At 37.7% G+C, this 24,407-nt stretch overlaps 1 protein-coding gene across 1 annotated transcript in view; it reads right to left on the minus strand.

The window, feature by feature from the left end:
* The window catches only part of PLCL2 (phospholipase C like 2), a 100,903-nt gene that overhangs the window by 42,023 nt on the left and 34,473 nt on the right, over positions 1-24,407 (minus strand). The window contains exon 3 of the mRNA XM_032108526.1: positions 268-2,754. Coding sequence (XP_031964417.1) covers positions 268-2,754 — 2,487 coding nt within the window. The remainder of the gene's footprint in view (positions 1-267; positions 2,755-24,407) is intronic.

Consider the following 24,407-nt stretch of genomic DNA (forward strand, 5'->3'; position numbering starts at 1 on the left):
CAAAGACATAGAATGAGTCAACAGGGTTGAGTTCCAGCACCGAAGTCCTATTTCCAGTTCACATTCAACAAAATACACATGTGCATTCAAGGTTACATCAACAGACAGTTCACCTAAAAGGCTGCTCTGACATGATCCATTCTTAAAGCTGTTCAGCATTAGACTCAAATAATTCAACATACAAGACACTTAAAAAAGCATATATTCCATATGTATCACAATACAAAGGTACACATATGAACCAATAAACTGATTATAAAACTGTACCTGCATATTTTCTCTCAAATCCGTAGCATCCCGAATAGGTTGGAGGGCATTCTTGAACACTTCATCTATTGTTTTAATCCATAATGTTCTCATAGAAGCATATTCCCTTGATTTCTTGCCCTTCCTCACAGAGAGGCCCCGCTTATGAGGTTTCCCACCACCCCTTCGATTAGTAATGGCCACATGCACAAACAAGGAAGCATGAGCTAAACTTTCACCAGTCAATGACTGCAGAGGAACGTGCCGATAACCAGTCTGGAGACACTCAAAGGGAATAGTGTACTGCCCAATAAACTCGTCCCCAATGTAATCATCATCCAGCACTACAAAACGCACCATAGCTAGCTCTGGTAAATTTATTTGAAATTCAAAGCTTTCATCAAAAATTGGATTATCCCCGTTCTGATGCATAGTTTTCGTCCTTTGCTCAGCACAGTCAGCAGGGATTCCATGTATTTCAACATAGACGTAAGGATCCACAACATCACCTTTGGCACCTGATCCTTTCGGTTTAGGGAAGTTTTGCCCACTAATGATCTTAATATGAAGCAGCTGAGGTGAAACTCCAGGCACGGTGTCTTTTGTATTTGCGCTAAAGAAGGAAACTTCTTCTCTCATGATAGCAGGACGAAGGACATAGCCACAGTTTCCGTTTTGTCGAAACCAACCAATGTTAAGGTCCATCATTAAGCCAGGCGTTTGGAAGTTCATTGCTACTATCTGACAACCACATTTCCAGAAGTCCTGGGGATTCATATTACTAGAGTCAATCCTCATAGGACTGGGGAAAACCCTTGCGAGAAAACGTTTGTTATAATTTACAAAGTCTCCTGGGTTTTCGTTGGCATATTTGCTAGCAAGCACTTCGTTAAAGGAGCACACTTCCCAGTACTTCTGGAGCTGAAATGAAACTTGAAACTCTTTGAACTGAACTGATTTACATATGCTTACCAACTCAGAGAGATCTTTGCAGAGCTGGAATCGTTTCCCTGTCATTGAGTTTTGCTGTTCTACCCCCTCTTTCGCCACTCTCTGTGACATTTCTGCTCCTTCATCTTCATCTGTAACATCTCCCTCTACTCCAGAACAATTAGCAGAAAGCTTCTTTGCTTTAATTAGTATTTTCCCTTTAAGTGATTCCGGTGATGGAAGATAAGACTCTTCAATGTTTGGAGACTGCGTATGTAATTTGTCCCCCAAAATTTTCTTCATGTGTTGTACCATTACTTTCTGCTGCTTAATAGAACAATGATTTTCTAAACACAAAATAAGAGGGTATTCTGAAGCAAAAAAGGCATACTTGTTAATAATGTCAATCACACTACGGAAGACAATTTGTGATGTCATTGTATGCCCTGTGTAAATCACGGGCTCATTATCCGGACCATCCCAGACATCCAGTTCAACACTTCGACAACCCATTTTTAGAGCACGAATGTAACCTGTGATGTCAGAAGGCCCTCGAAACTGATCCTCTATCAAGTATGTATTATGAGATGAATTTATAAAATAATGAGATAAAGGTTGTTTCATATCTTGACAAACTTTTTTATGTTCTGGATCAAATATGTGGCAGTCGGGTGAAGTAAGGTAATTTGTAAACCCATCTATAGAAAGACAACCCTTTTCCTGGCCCTCTTTGGCTGGCTCATATTTCTGAATAATTTCAAGGCTTATTTCTTCTGTGACCTGTGCCATACCCTGCTCTGCTTCCAAAAACATCATGAGGTCCTTGGTATCTAGAAATTCTTTATTGCTTGAAAACTGAACTAACAGGAAATAGATTTCAGGTCTGGTACAAAGTTCATGAAAAACTTCAATAAATTCTTCTTTTGTTACTTCAGTACCAGTTTTTTCCCTGGATCTATGTAACTCCTTGAATTTCAATTCAATTTTATTAGTTTTTAAACCAGGGTTTAAGTCTTTTATAAATTGTACAGCATCACATAGGGGTATATGTCCCAAATTATCTACATCTGATTCACTGAACATTTGTGAAAGCCACGAAGTCCGCATATTATCTTGAGTAGTTCCTAGCATATCTAGAGTATGTTTTCCATAAGAAATCAGGTATCTTAAGCCAGTAACCCAAATATTTGCAACATCTGCTGAGTTAGCAACCAGATCTAGTGACTCATAATTTTCTCCATATATAATTGAAAATGCACAATCTTCTGATATCTGGTCATATATTCCATTGCTGCGAAAAATATCTGTATTTTTTCCTGTTCTTACTTCTTTGATTGACTTGATATCAATCTTTGCTTTTTCAGAATCCTTTTTCGAAGGTTCCCAGCGTAGAGACTGCATATCAGCATCCAAAAGAAAGTATCGGTGATACACCCTGGAGTTGGATCGGACTTTTTTGAGTTCAGAGCCTTCCACCATGGCGTTGATACAGTCGCTTGCACTGCTGATCTTCTTCTCTGTGGGCATGCTGCTGAATGACACAGTCTTCTTCCTTTCTCGTTTCTGTTTCGTACCATCCTAGTAAACAAAGAGGGGGGGGAGAAAAAAAATAGTGTATCAGTATGATTTTGCTCAACATTGAAACAGGTTTCAATTTAAAGCTGAAAGTTCATCAATTAGTTCAATAATGTCTATGTGATGACCAGTAAGATGGAAATTCTTACTGGAATCATCACAGTGAAAATACTAATAATGGTTTTCTATCTACTCTTGCTTTTATAACTAATCTTGCAGATTTTTTTTTTAAGTATTTTTGATGAACACAAAATTAAAAAAACAAGTTTTCGATGCTAACAAAACAATAATGCTGTATTATTGCATATATGTATATACATTTTATTTTATGAGTTGTATCTTAGAGAGAGAACAGGTTCTGAAGTCAAGGCAGTAGGAAGCAAGCTTTTCTCTGAGTCCTTATACAGTCCTACAGATACTTGCCAAAGTTGTCAGTACAGAATATAATGCTTTAATACCATGCTGACAGGGTCCTTGTGAACACCAGAGAAACATTAATACACAATTAACTACATAAAATCCATGGGACATGGTCCTAACCACATAAAATCCATAGGACATGGCCCTAATCTAAGCATACAAGACATTAACAGCACTTCTTTATGCATAGCTCCCTTCACCAGAGCACCCATCCATGTTCTTCCCACAGACTGCCCACAGCACTCACACATCTCTCCCCTACAGCAGGAAAATACCCATGACAGTCTAAAGAAGCTGGACAGAAACACAAGGAACTGGACTGGAGCAGATGTAATTCCCTGCAAGTTCTGAGTTTCAGAAAATACAGCAGTGACTCAGAAAGAAACTTCTGAGAGAGTTTAACTGTTTCCAAAGAACCTTCATGTCTTTAGAAAGGACTGGAATGGAAAACGTGGTCATGAAGGGAAGCAAAAGTGATTCACCATTGCTCTTAAAGCAATGAGATAACCCAGAGGTCTTACTTTACTAGAGAAAGCTTGGGTATATCAGGATATATAAGCATTAAAAAAAGGAAAAAAATTCATTTAGCTACCTCTATTGTACCTGTTTGTGGTAATTAAAACAAGTGCAAGTAAATCAGCAACACAGGTCTTAAGTACAATCAATTTCATAAGAACTGAATTTAAGAAACTTGTGTGCTTTCATTATCTGCATTTTCTGAGACTGAAAAACGCTGGGGTTTTTTTCTGAAAGCAACGTGTCTTGATGACCTAACTTTTAGTCTGAAATAACACTTGCATTAAAAAATATTTTTATATTAGATATTCTAATTAGAAGTGTTCTCCTTATAAACCAGCCCAGCTCAAAAAATTACTTTTCCAGCTTTGTAAAAAAAAAAAAAAAAAAGAATGTTGATATTCCCTCTGCTCCAGTGCAAATCAGCATTGCTTAAATGGCAGAAAGGAAAGTGAAAGAAAACTTCTAATGATTGCTGCGCTGAACAGATGTTCAGAGAAAAACCATCCATTACAAAATGCATTTCCAGTTCAGGGCACATGTGCTGTATGTTTAATTTCATTAAATTAAAAATGCAGAGTCCTTGTTTTGTAATTTAATTTATAAGCACCTGAAAAGTCTTTCATTGAAAACAATGATTAGTAAAGTGAGCAGACTTAATATTAGCTGTTCCGTGTTTGAGAAAATTAATCAACCATACTATTCTTGCACCTTTAATGACAGCAGAATTTGCTTTATTCAAGTTCTCAAGAGACCAGTAAAAGCGAATAACCCTGCAGAGGACTGTTTTATTTCTAACTGCAGATCAAACACCTGCAATGGATACTGCACATGGTTGACTCTCGGAATCTCACTACATGTAGTTTAGGCATAAGGATTGTTTTCAAACAACAGCAAATTTCCTTAACTTAAAAAAAAAAAAAAATCAAATGTGATTTTTGTTTACAGAGGTTTTTGTTCTATTTTAAGCCTAGCTTGTTTGTCTACCTGTTTATATCTCCTAACCTGAAAAAGTGGTGAAGGACAGTTCCACGTAAATGAGCAATGACATTCCTGCCTGGTACTTCAGGGCTTGGAATTAAGCATTTTGAAACTCCTTAATGCTCTAGATTTCTCAGTCACAGACCTGAGAGAGGAATACACTTCTCAAACTGTTGAGTGACAGACAACTGACAGATAACCTCCTGACACCAGAACCATCAATGCCTGGCAAGTATTACCTTGCCTGACCATTACCAGAAGAAAGGTCTCTATGATCAGGACTGTATCTGATCCAAGACACTGAACAGCAAAAGAAAAGAAATATCTTCCATTTCTTGATACCATCTGATGTAAACAAGCCCATCTCAAGGCAGCCCCATTGCCAGCTCTAGTTACTGAAAGCTTAAACTGGAGTTCATGCATGTGGATCAGAGGAGTAATTCAATGTATCACCTGCAAGATAATTTTGCTTGCCTGCCAGATGAATTCGCAGCCAGTTCACCAGTACCCTTCATTTTTGCAGGGTAAAGCAGTCTAGCCACTCCGATTATTTATATAAAGCCAGCACCACAGTGTGAATGACTGTGAAAACATTCTGAGCTCCAGAACACCCTTCATAAGTTTTTGCTTCTCAAGAAATCAATAATCCTGAGCTACCAGACGGCCTGTGCAAGTCCCCGTCCCAGCAGAGACACGGCAGTCATGATCAATGTGCATGAACAGAGTAACTTCAAGGATATTTTACCAAAGACACTGGCGAGAAGTATTCACCTGTCTGAAAAACCTGCTTTTCTGAAAAGACACAGAAAAAAACTCTCACTCCACAAGCTGAGAATGCAATTGCATAGACCATGCACAAACTGTGTGAAATTCATTTGTGAGTCTTGGCAATATAGTCTGGCATGGAGGAGACAAATTTATTCTAAGATGTGGAGGATTTTACCCTGAAAGTGAGGTGGCATTCATGAACTGGGTTAAGTCTCTCTTGGCCTTAGGTCTGCCTTGAATCAAAAAGAATGGCATATCAGAAAACTATATCTGAACAAACACAGGAGTGACTTCTTGGCATTCATGAGACTTAACAGGGTTCTTGCTGTTCAACATGCTCAAAGTGACACTGACTCTACAGTGCAGATGCATAATTCAGTCCAGAGCAGCAGCTACAATTATCGTGCTGAAACAACTTTCAATCATTCTAGGATCTCTTGCACAATGAAGACCGTGCCAATCCTCAGTTTATAATGTCCTACCATCAATTACAGGATTTCCCCTAAAGACTGCCTGGGCTTCATCAGGCTTAAACACTGAAACCAGAACAACCACCTCATCAATACATTTCTTAATACTATTTATGCCCTAGCCAAGGTCACCTGCAAGATGTTTTGAGGAACAGACAAGACCACAGATAAAACTGTTTTGAAACATTGCTCATAACCACTACAAGCGACTACACGGAGTTTAGTTTATCCAGGAGTTCCTAACAAGCATCTAGCAGTTTAAAAAACAGAAATAATCCCAGCTGTCACCTGTGGCACTTAAGAGACAGACACAGCTGGAGAAAATGGATTAAAAGCACAAGGAGGAAAGAGTATATCCATGATAACTTTTTTAATGCCTCTCAAGGTACCAACAAAGAAACAGCTATGTGACAAGACAGCACTATCTACAAAATAGAATTCTGGAGACAACAGAGAATCTTGAATCAGACACTGAGAGAGGTACACATAATCCCTGAAAGCCAACGCTTTTAATTTATGCAACTTTATGATAAAATTACTTAAAAGGCAGTTCAAATAACCACTGGTACTGATAGGGACAGCAGTAGAGTTCAAACAGAGATTTATTTGATAATGTAATAGATCAGGATGTCAGAGGAAATGATGAATAGTGTAAGGTTTGTAAACATCTCCTAAAGAAAAGGAAGCAGAGAGTGAACTTTATGACCTGTAAATGCCCAAATGAATCATGCCCCAGAAGCAGTACTTAAAAAATATTTAAACACCAAGTTGCCAAGATGTTTAGGTACCATTTGGTCCAGTGGAATTAAGAACACTTACAGCCCAAAGCAGGGGCTTGCCAACCCCGTCAAAGTGGTACATGTGGGGCTTCAGCAAGAGTACAGTGCAGAACACGCTATCCACCTGCCAATACAGAATGGTCCTCACACTGGCCCATGCAAACTCTGGAGATGGGTGCATGACATCCTGCCTCCCTCTCCATGACTAAAGCCGCCTGCAGATTTGAGGTGGTAGTTTCTAGACTGGAAAATCCAGGCCTCTATGTGCATTTAGCCCACTAAGGTACTCTTTTTAGAACAGAGGACTTCAAAAAGAAAAGACAATGGTAACAAGAGGAAGTGGCACAGTGGCAGATTTCTAGAGCACTCGTCTGGGAAGTGAAAGTCCCTGATGTCATAAAACATAAACATTTCACTTGGTGACCCTGAATGCAAAATGTAGTCCACATAGCAAGGACCTGAACACTGAATTTTGTCCTCTCAATACACACCTCCCCAGGTGGACAGGTCTCCTGCTGCTACTTGTTTATGCTCTAACCATACAGAATTTCCATTCATTTTTATATGCCAGAGGTTCACCAAAGTGTGGAAGGCAGCTCCATGCTAGTGTTGAGAGCATGAGCACTCCAAGATGCCCAGGCAGAGGGATCAGAGCCCAACCACTCCATGAGTAGGCAAGTGCTCTGCCGGCCAAGTGATTACATAAGAAACAAGAACACAAAAGACCCCCTGAAGTGCAGCACCTCACTGCAGGCTTTTTGATTGCCAAGGGCTGAGCTTCGACAACCTCTGAGAAAACTCACACACCTTGAGGCAACGATGGTACACAGTCTGTAGAAGCTACAATCCCAAGAATGCCTACTTAGTTCATTCCAAACAGAAACAAGACAAATGTCAGCCATTCAGCCTAGCAAGGTCTGTACATAGGCATAGTAATAAGACTGCAATCAGGTACAGTGTCTCAAGAGCTTTCAATTTTTTCTTTATTTTTTTTTGCAAATAAGTTCTGAATTAAGTGGCATGCTTGTGAACCTGAAAGACAGTGGTGTGCCAATACTCTGAGCAATTACAGGTGAGTAGGTGAGAAGAACGGCCCGACTTAAGTGTGGTAATTTAAATTTTTATCCAATTACACCATTATTTCATGTCATAAGGTGTGAAAGCTGTTTTAGATATAATTTAGTGTACATCTGTAGCCAACAGTGTCAGTAAAATTCATTACTTTTTGATGAGAACAGGCAGACTGATGATCTTCATAATGAACACACAGTGAACTACTCTTCTGACACTATACAGCTCATTGATGACTTGTTTTTTACAGTAGATGTGATACGTACGTAGCCAATTTGAGTACAAGACCTGCCTGTTTTTACCAAATGCAATTCAGCAGTAATTGCAAAATCGCCTAGCTTGAAGACATGATGTATAACAAGCCTATTTCAGGAAGTAGTAAGTTAAACAAAAATTGATGCTCTGTTTATTTAATTAAAATTCTTAAGCATTTTTCTTCAAGACAAAAAACTTGAATTTCATAGATTTTCTTCATACTTAAGAAAGCATGTCTATATATAGTTAAGTCTAGTCAAAGGAAAAAAACCACATTTAAGTCAGCACTTTAAAATATTCATTTTCTAAATGCATTTTGTTAAAAACATTATAATATCAGTAATTTGTTCTTTTCCAAGGTTCCACCTGTGGTTTTAGAGATATAAATGCTAGTGTGGATGAGCAAATGTGCTACAAGTGCAACGTCAATCACATTATCTTTATCTCTACAAATATTTTTAGCACAAAAATATTTAGGGTTTTCTTTGAAAAAACACCTGTAACTGAAACAGCAATAATGAACAGGACCACTTGTTTTTGCAAGCACATATGAAAAAATAAATTATATTATGTATAGTTTTCCTGTGCATAGCTGCCAACTCATTCTACAACATAGAATGCAGCATTATAAAAGAGGCTAAGCAAGTTTTTGTGTGAAAGAGGCAGTAGAAAAAAAGGAAGGAAAATAAAAGGTAACTCAAATCAGCAACGGTTTCTGTATCTTTGATACACAAAATTAAGCATTGATTTCAAGAGTTTTATGCAGTTAAAGGCAGAGTGAGAGTCTTCTTTGGAAGAAGGTGGGGGAAAAGGGAGAAAAGAACTGTGCAGGAGAAAGGAGAGAGGTGGTGGTGCAGAAAAGGCACTTCACCATCAGGAGCCATGTCCCTGAAGGCAGGAGCTCGGAGCTCTACATCCTTGCCTTCGATGCACCCTCTCTCAGCCTTATTCTCCTGGAATCAACAACTCAGCAGAAGAATCTGCTGACAACCACCACTCAGCCCCTCTCTTCCAGCCAAGCATCTTCTTTTCCTAGTCAGCACCTTTTAATTTGCCATTACCAGGAGATCCTTACTAACACAGTGACCCGGATTCACTAAAAGGCACGTACTTTTTAATGCTGTAACACAGCTGTCCAAAGCTTCCAGAGCATGTGGAAACCAAAACAAGAAAAAACTCTTCAAGTAATCAGCAGTTCAGCTGACAGGATCCCAGATGCTTCAGAAATGGCACGTGTTAAATCAGACTGTGTCCAGCAGTTTCTGTAGCCACTGTTTAACTGCACACAGCTCCAAGCAGTAAAACAAAAGTAGAGTCCTCAACTGAAATAACAATCATTTGAGGAGAGACAAAACATCAGCTATTTGGAAAACACAAGTCCTCCCACTTGTTGTGAATCACTGTATTTGTGCCCAGCATTTAAATATTTCCCCAAACTGGTACTCATGACATATCTGTTGTTTGTAGAAATCTTTTAAGAAAAACATATTTTTCTAATGTGCGGAGGGTTGACCCCAGCCAGATCCAGTTAAACAATGTCATAAATAACAACGAGGAGGAAAGAAAATACGATTAGTTGAACAAGTAACAACTCTTTTTTTTTTTTTTTAACCTCTTTTTTTTACTAAAGGAATTCTGTACTTAAAGGATTATGGACACAGGTGCAAGTCTTAGCTCAATATTCAAACAAAAATTACCTATATTATTTCACATGAGCAAACTGCATGTTTCATGATACAGGTAAACCAATTCCTTCTTCAAACCCTCTTCAAAACACTCATTTTCTGTCCTGTGTCTTCCTCCTCCTGCCCCAGTTGCGTCTCTGTTCTCTCCAGTTCAGCTTCTCAGGCCCTCATTAGCACCTGTCTGACACACAGTAAGTTAACTTACCTCACTACCTCAGGAAACAAAAAAATCTATTTTCTTCCAAATTAGTTTTCTGCAATTTTAGTGAGCTGAAACAATTTTCCATGTGACCAGCTAAGTATCAGAGCTGGTTCAAAATAACCACCAGAAACAAAGAACCAATTAAAAATGGGAGGAAAGAACAGTCACTCACTTTTATCAAGAAATTAATTCTATTAAAATCAATGTAGGTGAAACGCTTCTGTTGAAATCCAATCTTGCATGAACTGACAGTAGAGTTTTATGTCATTAGGTTTTGTTGTGGACTTGGTCATCTTAAAGGACTTTTCCAACACAAACAATTCTATTAGGGAAAACAAAATCCCTCATCTTGGTCTACCTGACAGAGTACAGCAACAATTTCGTAAACATATAAAACATAAAGGCAAGCTATAAGAACTGCCAACACCACAATAACAGAATAACAAATATAACAAATATAACAAATAACAGAATTGAGGTTCTCAGGCTCTTGGGCTCATTTTGTTCTGCCTCATTTCAAGAAAACAGGACACCAGAAAATTTATGAATCTATGATATGAGAAAGATCACTTTCACACCACCTATTAGACAGAGCAGAGAAAAACGGTAGCCTGTGCTGGCCTTGTTGCTGTTATAGCAGGCAATTTAACTGGAAAGACTGTGACTGCAATGAGCCAGGAAATAACAGGATATGGTTTTGCAAATAAAGTCTAGACTAAAGGGTTTCTTTACAAAACTTCCTACAGAAGAGCTTATTTAGTCATTTGATCAGTTTAGCAAGAGTAAAGAAACCATCTTTTAATACGTCTTTGATGATGCTGTCTTACGTATCCTTCGGTATTTCATTATTCAAGTTGTCTCACAGGATGTCACAAGGGAGCTGTCCCTGACTCTCTGCCATGTGGTGTAGGTACAGATTCACAGAATATTCTGAGTTGGAAGGGACCCACAAGGGATCATCAAGTCCAAGGCAGATGCTTCTTCCACGAAGATGCCGAAGACATCCATGGGCATGATGCTGCTTGCTGCCTTCTCACTCAGCTCTTACTTAAACCCACTCCATATTCTTTTGAAGAGAAAGTAAACAATCTGAAATTGCTTATTCTGCTGAAAATAAAGGAGTTGATGCTACTTTTACTATGTTTGAGTTTGACCTAAATCTGTGGCAACTAAGACTTCCCCATTCTGCAGTTGCATGCTGCCATGTATGTTTGCCTTCTACCAGGAATTACTATAATACACCATTCTAGGATTCTGTCATTTTATAACATAATTTTATAATTTAATTATATTATACTATGTATGACATTATAATTCTATAATACATTATTATATATATAATATAATATTATATCTGAACATTAAAATATGCCAGCAAAGCCAAAATTCAAACACCATTGAAGCATTCTGTCATGTATGAGTTCATCTGCACATTTACGAAATTAAAATAAAGGGGCATTTGGTTTCAGGGGTTAATTTACAATACAGATGAGCAGGGGAAAGGGGAAAAACAGTCTGGTCTCAAAAGAAAATAAATAAGAAGCATTTAAGGAAACTACGCAGACTCCTGTGAGCACAGAGAGAGCCAAAGCCTGAGTTATGCTTGGCATGAACATCTCAGTTCTTAGTGTTACTGAGTCAGTTACAGTTCAGGCTTCTTAGAAGCATTTCCAACTGAGCAAAAGAGGTATCCCATTTTCACAAACTTGATAAAAGCAAAGCATGCATATTTCAGACCCAAACAACCAACATTTTAACCAAATTCATATAAACTGCAATAATTATTTATGTAATACAGCAGTTACTATGTACTGAGTCTTAAACTGAGGAAACTGCACTGACAGAAAGCTGTTAAAAATTGCTTGATGGCATGAAGAGTTTTAACCCTAGATAAGCAAGCTGAGAGTTTTTTAGACTCCTAATTTCTCATGTATTAAGAAATTATATCTAAACTATGACAAACAGATCATTTTAATTACCACAGAGAAACTTATGTTTATTATAACCATTTTATTTTTTCTGTCATCAACAATCAGAAAAAGTAATAGTAGCTACAGATGCTTTTAGCTTGAATAATGACTGAAGATGACAAAGCAGATGCTGCATACAAAAGTACTAAAGGATTTGAAATTGGCTCAACAAAATGGCTCAACAGGTTTCAGCATGGCTCAGGAGAGAAGTCTCTGAGTCTTCACTGTTATCCGCAAAAACAGCAAGATGCTCTTTCTGCATACACACGCACGCCTATTTATACTCTGAGCATTTTCATTTTCAGGTCTTCCATAATGTTTTAAATACCCAAACATTACAGCTAAGATACACTTTCAGGAGCATTCTAATCAAGACTTATCGACAAGATTTAATACGCAGCAGTCTGGGGTAGAATATCAGATTTTTTTCTAGTATTCATAGCTGCATGTTAGTTCCACTGGTAGAAGGCATGGCATTTTTCCATTTCTTGTTTCAGTCATAAACAGCAATTTGACCGAATTGGCAAAATAAGTAACACAGCTGTCGGCCTTTAAAGCAAAAGTACAGCACGTGGGTGACTTTGAAATATAACAGAGTAATGTATGTTTAAGATTTCTGTAATTTCAGATGCAGGCTCTGCAGAAAGCTGCTTCACCTCTCCTTTTGCTGCTCCCCTTCAGCATCATAGAGGAAGAGAAGCCAACAGCATCACCAGCAAGACGTGAGATGGAGCACTGGCTCAAGCCTCTCAACCATTTTGCACTCTTGGGAAAGCCTTCCCAGCAGCTTTTCCAGATTTTCCCACACATGAGTGTTTGTTTTGATTTATTTGCTTGGTTTTTTACCAACTTTCCTACCTAGCAGGCCCAGACACCATCCCATCTGATTCAAAAACAAAAGTATGTGGAGTACAAAAACAAGTATGTAGAGTATGCATTTTAGGATGCCATTACAGGTACATACTCCACAAAATAACATATATTTAAATACTAAAAAAATAATATGGAAAAAGACACCTTACTCCATGCAGACAAGATTCTTATTTTCAATGCTGCATATGCAGCCAGCAAAAGAAAATAACTCTGTTTGTTATGATGGACTAATTTAGTCAGAAAGCAGAAAAGTACCTTGTCTCTCTCCTCTACTGTAAGAGGAAGTCTACATGATATTCCCTTAACTGTCAACATCTCTTGCTCACAAAAAATAAACAGCAGATTGACCACAAATGTGTTCTATGATTTATAGGAAAAGCTTTTTCACGCATCCTTACAGGTCATCCCACCCAACCTCTCAGCACAATGTTATGACTAAGTCATGCATTTTTACTTTCCCTGATGTGGCAAAATGTTCACTTCCACCTGTGCTGTCAATTTGTGTATTTTGTCCAAATTACAATCCAAATGTCATCTGCTCTCTCGGAAAGTTTCTGGTGTTTCTGTGTCTTTTCCTGTCACTGAGTGTTTTCCAGGGAACAACACAGAAGTAAAACTATCACCCATAGGTTATTTTTTCCAAGTCAGGCATGCAGGCTTCAGAGTAATAAAATGTAAAAACTTTTTTTCATTCTAAAAACTATCATTACCACTGCCCTGCAGCTTTCAATTCATCAACTGATTTTCTTCACTCTAGTGATTGATGAATGGTGTCTTCAGATTTGCTTCTGGACTAATTGTAATTGGACTAGCAAATTTTGCAAGATAACTTTAAAGAAAGAAATGGAACTTCACAGACTGATTTGTTCTCCTTGTGTGGTTTGAGATGAGTTCCTTTTTGTCAATTAGGAGAGTGACTAATACCGATATTTACTCTTCAATGCCACAAAGAGTTCACGCACATAATTCAGTATTAAATTAAATACAAAAGTTGAAATTTTTAAAAATTTACGACTTGCTAAACAAATATTATCTTGCAAATTCTTGAGTTGCTACTTCAGCCTTACTGGTAAGATGGTAATGATAATTAAACAGTGATAACTAGCTGTTGATTTTTAAGGACAATTCTTATGAATTAGATAAAAAATACTTACTAGGTTAACACACAGGCAGACAAGACATGAGTACCCAAGTACCTTTGCTAACCACATAAGGCTGTTTCTGGCTTGTTTTCCATGTTGATTTTCAGGTGTACGTAATTTACAGTTGTCAAAAAATTACAGGAAATTCTCATGCTGAATGCTACATCAATGCCCTTCTCCCCCCCTTAACTCAGTTCTTTAATTATTCATAACAGTTACAGGCACTTAGGAAAGAACAGTGAACTATGAATATTTAATACAAGATGCCTGTAACAGAAAGACATGAGAAAGACTACAAAAATCAAACAGTATAAAGTATTTGTTTATCCTAAGCAAAATAAAAAGCAAAGCAAGGCAGGCGATCTTTATATAAATGTTCATAGCTTTGACAAACCAAACCTAATAAGTTATCTGTATGCTTTCCCAAATAATTACAACTAAACAAATAAAAATTGGCAGGTATACCAGTTTTCTTCAGACTTTTAGTATTTTAAGGGGATCTATTTTGATCGCTTGCTACAAGCTTGCCTTGTGAGGAATGCTGAATAAGTATCACTACAGGACATTACAGTTTCCGTATGTTAAAGGATACAAGAGTCAAGAGCAAATACACTGAAGACGATTTTTAGATTCTCATCTACAACAGCAGCATCTTGGCAAGTAGTTGCTAAGAAATTCTCAATATAGATTAGAATTATAGCACTTGGGGCAGTAAGAAAGTACGCAAGAACTTAAAAATATTGTAAAATATGGTTCATAACACTTCTAGTTGTGGACGAAGGCTACGGATATAGTGTGCACTCGAACTTCAGTATAATATGGCAGGCAAAAATAATCCTACTTTTAATTTTCAGAACTCAGTGTATTTAATACTTGGTGCAGGCAATAATGAAAATATGGTAATACCATAATTGTGTTCTGTGGAGGAAAAAAATAATTACTAGGACAAAAGACTCCTTTTTTAAACCACTAAGTCATACAAGGGAAATATCATTAATCTTTCATCAGTATATTCATGTACCATCTCTCAATACCCTGTATGCAGCTTTCTAAATTTCTTACACATCACAAATACTCCAAAATTCACAGTGTAAAGCACAAAAAATTAACTCACGTGATATCCAAAACTAAAACCAATCACAGAAGCAAAACAATTTTCTCATCCCTTTTCTTCAAATTGAATTACTTTCTGCTCACTCTGACACCAAAGGCCTCCACTGATTCTGCTCACAGCACAGAGTGCTATCCCTGTCCTTAGAAATCACCTTCCCACCATGAAAGCCCACCTGCCTAAACCAAAAGGAAAAAAGGTGCATGCCTGGGGTGGGCAAGAAAAGGCTGAAGAAGGGAAGTTCAGGTAATACTTAGAAACTACATTAATTTTCCTTATCTCAACCTTATAGCCACCCACCTTGAAAACTCAGTGATTTAATGATTTCATGGGGAGAAGTTTTATTCTTGTTCAATGTAACAGAGAGACTGAAACTAGAACTGTTCCCTCACAGTCAACGCCCTCACTCTCCCAGCTTCCTACTTCCAACTTTCTCTTTAATAATAATTACTGGTTTAACAAAACTATCCAAACATATTATTTTAATAGCTCATATTTTATTGTTTTAAAATGATTCAAGCATTCACCTTCAACATGGAAAACTTTGTGAAAAGAATGTTTTCTTTTCCTAATACTGTTAGTCAGAACTGAAAATGTATCACAGGAGCCACTTTCGTACCTAAAGCATTCAGATAGTTTAATCAAGATGTGGTGGAGAGTATATTTAGATTCTACTTGAAAGTTTGCCTGTACAGTGGACAGTAATGTAAAGAAAATCCCTGCTCTAAATGACACCAGTGTACCAGGAAAAGTACTAGAATGGGCAGAGTTATATTTGGAAAATGTGTCTTTTGGTTACCCAGCTTACTCCTCCCAGTAGTTGAATTACACCAGGAAAAAAAGCCTGCTGTTAGAATTTGTGTGGTCCCTAAAAATAGAGCTGGCCCTCGGATCACCTATACCAATAAATCTGGTCAAAAGCAGACTAGCCTTCAGTATTAATACTTACACTTGAACCCTGAAAATAAAGGCAAGTATTCAAATGCCATAATGAAATTTGAAGGAACAACATTTTATATATTTAAAAACTTAGAATAGTTTAACTGCTACAAAGACTAAAATAGTAAATCTTTAACTTCTTACAAAACCAAAGAGATTATTAGATTTTTTAAAAAGCCATAAAAAGCACTGTCATTAAAATTCAAGACTTTTGGGGTTTAATTTTTTCTTTAGAAATAGATTGTATGTAAAACATTTTAAAAGCACATCTTTAACCAGCTTTACCCATATTTCCACACATTTCTGTAAACTCATACTGCAACATGACTGGCCCAGTTGGACTCAATAGACCTTAAGTTTGAAGTGACAGAGGGGCCAAAGGGAAGCATAAGAACCGAGACGAAGCAGATGTGCCATTAAAGGAATGCTGCTTTAGAAGATTTTGATTTCTTTACTAAGACAGAACAGAAAGAATACAGCTAAAGGAAAATAATTTGCTGAACTAACTTGATGCAATAACTAACTGAAAAGTTAACAAAAATATTAAATTATTTGGATACTGCATTTTGTATATATATATATATACATGTGAATATAGAATTCAGTATTTGTTACCCACTTTGAATCCTGAACTAAAAATAGTCACATTATAATTGAAAATTGCTATAAATCAACCAATTCTCTGAGACATTAAGTTAACAGAACACAGCGAAAGCATTCTGGTGATATTAATAGAACAGTCTATTCATATCTGCAGCAACTTGTTGCTGGCCAATTTTTCCCTATCACTGGATTTTTAACTGTCAGTATAGTTCAGTAGAAAAGAACAAACAAGTGGTATAACTATTTCACTGACATTCAGTAACTTCTTATTTGATACATGTTGAATCCCTATTTCAGCAACTTGCTTTATGCTGCAACTCTATTTCAATCCTTCAATCAAGTGTAAATTAGCTATTTAAACTGGTAGAAATAGATCACAAACTTTACAAATTTGGAAAATCAACAACAATTTGGTCCCAGCCTGTTGCACTGGATTATTTACTTTTTTTAAGAACAGTTCTAGTTGCACACATTACATAAAAAAGAATACATTTTGGCCTTAGTAATGTATTATAAATACCCTTCACTTAAACACCCATCATCTTCTGCCAATCCAATCCAGCACAATATTATTCCCAGAACGTTAAGGAACTGAACCTTCAGATATCTCTGTTAAATGATCTGCTCTCAAATACAGCAGAAATGTCCCAGTTTAAATAAAATCTTTTCCCTACCACGGTATTTGTACACTTCTCACAATGGCATTTAGTTAAAATAAAAACTATTTCTTAAAAGATTTATGAGAAGGAAGGAAATCATGGCAGAGTAAGCTTCGTGATGATAAAAGTGATTGAGGTAGACGCAGGCTGTTTCCAGGGCTACCAATGAACCATATATTATGTTTTAGATGGTTTCCTAGGAAAATAATCCAAGGGATCACATCATCTTAGAATGCATAAGAGACACACATTCTCCTAACTTTAAAACTTACTTCCTGATTTCAAATAAATCTGAAAAGAGATCTAAAGATGACAAGGTTCCACAGGCTTTCCAAAAACAGGCAGTTGGGCAGAAAAAACGAATCAATAAAATTCAGATTACAAAAAAAAGCATAGATCAAGAGCTCACACCTCTTTCAATCCCCAAGTCAACCAACAAGACACAGTCCCACCGGAGCTGACATGTCATTAAACTTGTGGCAGACACAGCTGCATCCAAAGCAAATGAAAGATCCTGATACTTCCAGCAATGTCAAATCTTAGCCCAAAGAACAATTTTTTCCCTTCACTTTTTTAATTCTGGCTTCACCTAAATGAAATGGATATACAATGGTGAGATCTAAACATCTGAACTCTTTACTGCCTCTCACTGAGATTTCCTCTGCAGACATTACAGCACTGCCGAGAACTCCCGAGGGCTCGATAAGGAAAACAAAAGCTTGTTGTTTAACATTATCAATTAAACCCCACTCCAAGAAGGGCAGGTGTAGAGCACCTGCCTCTTCAAAGATTCTCTGCAACTACACAGACTAAGATTCCTTATTTCTTCTAGGCAAGACACCAGAGAGGCTTATCTCTTCAGAGCATGACCTGCTGTCTTTCCATAGAAGTTCCCAGCAATTTTGAAAAAGAACAGGAAAGGTTTCAGAACAGATCTTAACCTGTGTCAAAATCCCTACTGTGGTAAACAATATTATTTTCAAGGTAGGAAATTCATGTACTGCCTGAAGTGCTTAAAGCCAGCACTATACTATTCACCTTCTTTTTCTACCAAGATAGCTGCAAACTGCATCTGAACAAAACCAGTCATCCCACTGCCCTTAGCAGATACTGACAGGTGGCAGATACACACAAGAAAATCACAGAACCTCCTTGTATGAACACGCTTTAGTCTGTGTTGAAACACCTGAATTAAACCATAAGATTTCAGAAATGACTTCTCCTCAGATCACCCTAATCTCAAATGATTTATTTTCTTCAAGGAGATCAGAGCTTCATATGAGGGTAATTGGAGCAGTCTTCTGCAGACATTGCTACTGAGGGGCAATGGGCTTTGAGCTTCCCACACGCAGGTCAGTAACCTCAGGATACTTAGAATCACATTTACTGATAACTGATCGTTAGGACAATTTAATCTGTTAAAAAGATAACAGTAACTGGAGAACTTTTCACATATTAATAGATAATCCTTCATCATTTTTGCCTCAAATATACCAAGAACACTTAGTAACCGATAAATTAAGCTGATACCTCCCTTGACCTGCTGACAATAGAATACCCAACACATACCAGGATACTGTTGGCCCTCTTTGCTGCAAGGATGAATTGCTGACCACGTGCCAGATTCTCATTCATCAGGACCCTAAGGTCCTCCTCAGCAAAGTATGAACAATTTTCATTAATAGGTCTCACAGGACAAAAACAGCTAAAGGACTGTCAATAGGAAAAAGAAAAGTTAACATTAGTGATACATGTACTATTGATAATTTTTATCACAACTTAGAACCATTTCTGTGTAATTTGGTTGTTTTAAACACAGTCCATTTTAGGAGGTTTACTCCTAAAGATAATGTGCTTAGTGAAATAAACTGAATGAAAATTCACTATGCAGAGGGTTTATATTGGCTGCAACTTATTATAATTTCAGTATAATTTAGCAGTTGCTTGTGCCAGTGCTGGCCATGGTTTCTTTATCCACTGTTAGGAACTCCTTTGCTTATTATTTAATACCTTGTTCCACTAATCATTATCAGCCTCACCAGTGCTGAGCACAGGGGGACAATCACTGTCCTCATCCTGCTGGCCACACTACTCCTGATACAGGCCAGGATGCCAATGGCCTTTTTGGCCACCTGGGCTCACTCCTGGCTCATGTTCAGCTGCTGTCAACCAGCATCCCCAGGTCCTTTTCTGCAGGGGAGCTTTCCAGGCACTCTGCCCAGCCTGTAGCACTGCCTGGGGTTGATGTGATCTCAGTGCAGGACCCAACACTTTGCCTTGTTGAACCTCTCATAATTGGCCTCAGCCCATTGATCCAGCCTGTCCAGGTCCCTCTGCAGAGCCTTCCTACCTCCCAGAAGATCAACACTCCTGCCCAACTTGGTGTGACCTGCAAACTTACTGAGGGTGCACTCCATCCCCTCATCCAGATCATGGATAAAGATATTAAACAGGGCTGGCCCAATACTCAGCCCTGGGCAACATCACTTGAGACCGGCCGCCAGACAGATATAATTCCATTCATCACCACCCTTCAGACCTGTCCAATGATCAGGTAACTCACACACTCATCTATATTCTGTAAATTAGAGGGAAAAGATACCATTTGAATACACAGCCTACCCGCTGGTTAATGAGGAAACACCAACAGATAAATGGCTGAAAAATCCTTAAAAGCAGTATTACACATGCCACAGTTTACTGATTAGCTTGTTAATGCTGATTATAAACATTCTGAAAGCCTCAAGAGAATATCTGCTACACTCTTCAAGATTATGACTTACATTCTATGCTTTTCCCGGAGTTTCTGGCTAATTTCTAAGCAATACAGGAAACACAACTCAAAGCAAGTGTGATGGTAGACACTTTCACTAGTATAACACTACTAGGTAACTCTGGATGTCTGTAAACTAGACAAGACTAAAATAAACTAAAAAAACATGCAAAAGTTCCAAGATGTTATTAAGTGTTATTATATAGACCCAAACTTTCTGGAACAGCTATTGATATTTGGAGTTCAACTTTCAGCTCTTCCAGCAAACCTTTTTAAGTGATCCATTTTCCTGACTCCTAGCAGTAATCAGTCACTCTTTTAAGGAGGTGCTGGAAGCCAGGAACCCCAAAGCGGACAGTCCAATGCCATCATCACTTCCGAGTTAATGCATGTTCAACTTCAAGCAAATCTTACAGGGCTGTAATCCTTTTTTAGTTCCTAACTTAGTAATAGTTGGTGAAGTAACATCATACCAACCATCTTATATTTCAAGATGCATGAAAACATATCCAAAAATTTTCTCCTCCATTTAGCTGTTCACTGCACTTTGTGTGAATGTATCACAGCTACAGAATTATAATTCTAGTTTTGTTCCCATATGCCAGATTGACCAAAGTTATGCAAAGAAAATAGATACATTTTATGGATGTATTCAAGTATATTATTCACTGATTTATAAGACACTGGGGGCTAAAAAGAAATGTTTACACAGGCAACCTTCCCAAAATTCTATGTTGTATGGTAATAGAACTGCAATTCTGCCTGAGATTAGAAGTAAATTACTGTATCCAAAACCACACTCCAGGTATAAACATAACTTTATGAATAGCAAGTCTGCCATACATATCATTTTGTCATGGACATAACTGAGCAACATACACATTAGCAATGCAAGAATCCTCAAGAAAAACTGGCAGACTTGTCACAGCTCTGGATACGGCAGTGTGTGGAAAACTCACAAAAATGTGTGACTGGAAGGCAACGAGTGCTGATGGTGAGACTGCACACACATCCGTTGGCTGGTTCCAGAAACGAACTGCACAGCTGAACCCAAAGGCTAAACAACAGCAAATCTTTTGGATGCTTCTCATCCTAAGACTTTAACCAATTTCAGGAAAACATTCCAAATTCAGACTGCAACTCTGCCTCAGTGTGTAAGATTCACTTGTTTTAACTAACTTTAAATGTTACAAATGTAGTCTTAAGTCTGAGGAAAATGGACAGGCTCACTTGTTGTCATCAGATGAGGAATGACAAAGAATATGAAAAATATAGAGATAAGACTAAGATTCAGGAACATGAAAGACAAGGGGTTTGATCACATATTCTTTACCTCACAGTCATTTCCCTAATATATAGCACTAGAGATGAATAGTACTTTTGTATATGTTTTTTTTTGGTTTATTTCCATGTTGCCCCAGCAGGTCAATATTTACAGAATCAGCGACATTCTGAAGCTTGTTTGATATAGTCATAACATTCACCTAGTAATCTTTTTTATTTATTTAAAGACACTACGTAGACAAATTACTTCTGCAACCACAAACTAGTGTAAAGAATATCGCTTTGATTCCTTTGAAAAATAGATCAGCGTTTCCTTCAGGAACGGACCACTCTCACTTTACTACAAAATGCAAAAGCATATCTGTTGCATACACTGCTACACCTTTTGATATTTCAACAGATTGTTGTTCAATTCTTTTATTCACCATCCAATAATTGTCAGTGGTGTATACATTTCTCATTTTCTTATTTTATTGAGATTACAGTAGAACTAGTCTAAATCCTTGTTTTACTAAGGAAATTCCATTGAGGTATGTTTTGAAACCAAGCTGTGCAGCAGCTAAATTTAAATATTCACCACATGTCAAGATTTAAGTAAGGATTCATAAGTTCCACTTTTTCTTACATGGAATAAACTAGACTTCTTTCTGCAGTTTTTATTTAAAGCTGGTCATGAAAATCCACAAAAAAAAGAAAAAGCATTTCAGAATCCAAGGTAACTATGAGAGAACAGGCATTCTATGACTTAGGCAATACTGTGGACATTCCAACTAAAAGCTGGTACTAATGCAGCTCACTCTTCCTTTGAACTGCATAAAGAAATGCAAGGTGCCAACGCTGCAAAGTCATTTTATGCTCTGGGTCCACTGATGCCTTTTCCTGGTCTTAAAATCAAGAGTCATACATGGCTAGAAGGGGAAAAGGGATTTTACCTTGGTATTTATTTTAAGGATCCTTAGGTGCACTACGTCCAGGTCAAATGCACCCAAAAGCATCCCACAAAAAAATGCACACACCCCCAAAAGATCAGGTATAGCATTATAGGTTTTACTAATTAGCATATCTATCAAAGATTCCCCAATGAGAGGCTCGAGTGAGCCCCCCTCCCCAAGGAACCTTCCCCTGGATGGTTCTATCTTGGTTTACAGAATGTGTTCTGGAGAGGACCTTGGGGTCCTCTGGGGCACACTGATCCGTAGCTACGAAGCTTCTAAAATGTTTAGTCTCCTAGCTTGACAAACAAGTCCAGGAATGTAGGGAAAAAGCACTAGGAATACAGAAGTTGTAAAAAAGGTATAACAGGGATATAAAAGAAAAGGCAAAAAAATCTTCATGGCATTACCACAACTAAGAGAGTGGGAGTAAAGAAAGGGAACAAATGCTTAAAATTATGAGAATTATTCCTTAAAATGAAGAGAGGTTGAACATTCCACCATTGCATAACTGTTTTCTATGGAAGCTTTATAAAAGAAGCACTTAATGCAGCATTATTTTTGTCTCCTAGTTAAAATACTGTATCCTCTTGGCTTCCTTCTTTTAGAGACCAACAGTATTAAAGTACCTTAATCCACACCTCTCCCTTTTGTGTCATATGAAGGCAGAAGTCATTCTTCTAATGACTTAAAATACTACTAATTTAATTTGTTAGTTATGTTATTAAAGTAAAAGTAAAATCATCAAATATTGGCTCATAATTTGGGAGAGTGCTCATGATGCCTTTTCAGGAAGTTTTAAACCACATAATTTCAAAGTGCATGCAATCTTTCTTATTTTGTATTTGGGGAAGTCTGCTACCAAAGACACCTTGATAACCAGTTTTAAATATAAACATAATTACTCAATATTTTTAGACATTATACTGGCATGTAGACTTTGAGACACTTTTCAAGTGTATTAACAGAGGCTCCTGGGACACCAATTACCAGGGCAACCTCTGAGGTCACATGAACTACTGTAAATTACAGAAATTTCTAGAGACTCCAATTTATGTTCAAATTGCATGTACCCTGCATGACTGCAACCTGCTGCACCGCATCGAACCCATGCAGCTGCTACAGTCCTACAAGACAGCCCAAGTCTAAAAGGGTGCTTCAGGGAGAATTCCTGTCAACAAAAGTGACAGAGGGGAACATGGGGAGGAAAACAGTAGTTCTCAGCCTCAACACACCTGAACACTGAAGCCATGTCTTCTCACATTGCCAGATTCCACAAATGTCTCATGTCACAGTAAGCCTCATGTTTGATCACATTCCTGATTTTCCCAATTATGCTCACTCTTCTCCACTACCTCTTGCCATCATTTACGGTCCCCTCCCCAACCCAGCAATGCTTCTAACCTAGCTCATGCAAATCCTGATCCTTTCCTTTGCTTGCATGCCTTGCAGGACAGCCAAGAGACAGCGTGTGTTGCAGCTCGTTTGGAACGACACCTGTGCTGGAAGGCCTGGCAGTGCAGACCTGGCACCTGCTCAGTAAGTCACTGCTAAAAGAACCGACAGAGACTGCACTTTTCCCAAGTTATTGCCATGAAAAATAAACACTGCCTCTTTTGGCTTTTCTTTTGCCCCAGCTAAGTAAGGAGATCTGTCTAGATCTCTGGATCATTAAAGGGAAAACATATTATACAGCAAACATATTGTCTGAGCACTTCAGACAGGAAGCACATACAAAAGATCTGTCTCCTGCTGGCTTTATAAAAACCAGACAGCTTTTACAGAAAAGACTACAAACTTGGAGAAAACACACTAAAACCTGGGGTGTTTTCTCATTTATCAAAAATGTCTCCATTCACATACAGTAAGTCATGCTGCCACACAGAACTTTCTAACTTGTTTCCTTTACTACAGCCATTTTACATTTGAAACTAATTTGCACTATTCTTTGAAAGAATCACAGCTTTATATTCAGTTTAGTTTATAAACATTTTGCTACCATTTTTTAACAGCAATATACAATCTGTTATATCTGCTCTTTATTATGACCCACTTTTGGAAGGAAACTAGACAAGCCAGCCTGTAGTACAAAAAAAAAGTTCATTTGTAGAAGATACCATCAGCCAGTAAAAAAGCCAGTGGACTTTTATTATCTATAGATTCTTTCAACAAAACACACTCAGATGATCAATAAGAGTTTTGGCATCATCCTCCAAGCTCAGG

The sequence above is a fragment of the Corvus moneduloides genome, chromosome 1, assembly GCF_009650955.1.
Source record: "Corvus moneduloides isolate bCorMon1 chromosome 1, bCorMon1.pri, whole genome shotgun sequence".
Classification (NCBI taxonomy): domain Eukaryota; kingdom Metazoa; phylum Chordata; class Aves; order Passeriformes; family Corvidae; genus Corvus; species Corvus moneduloides.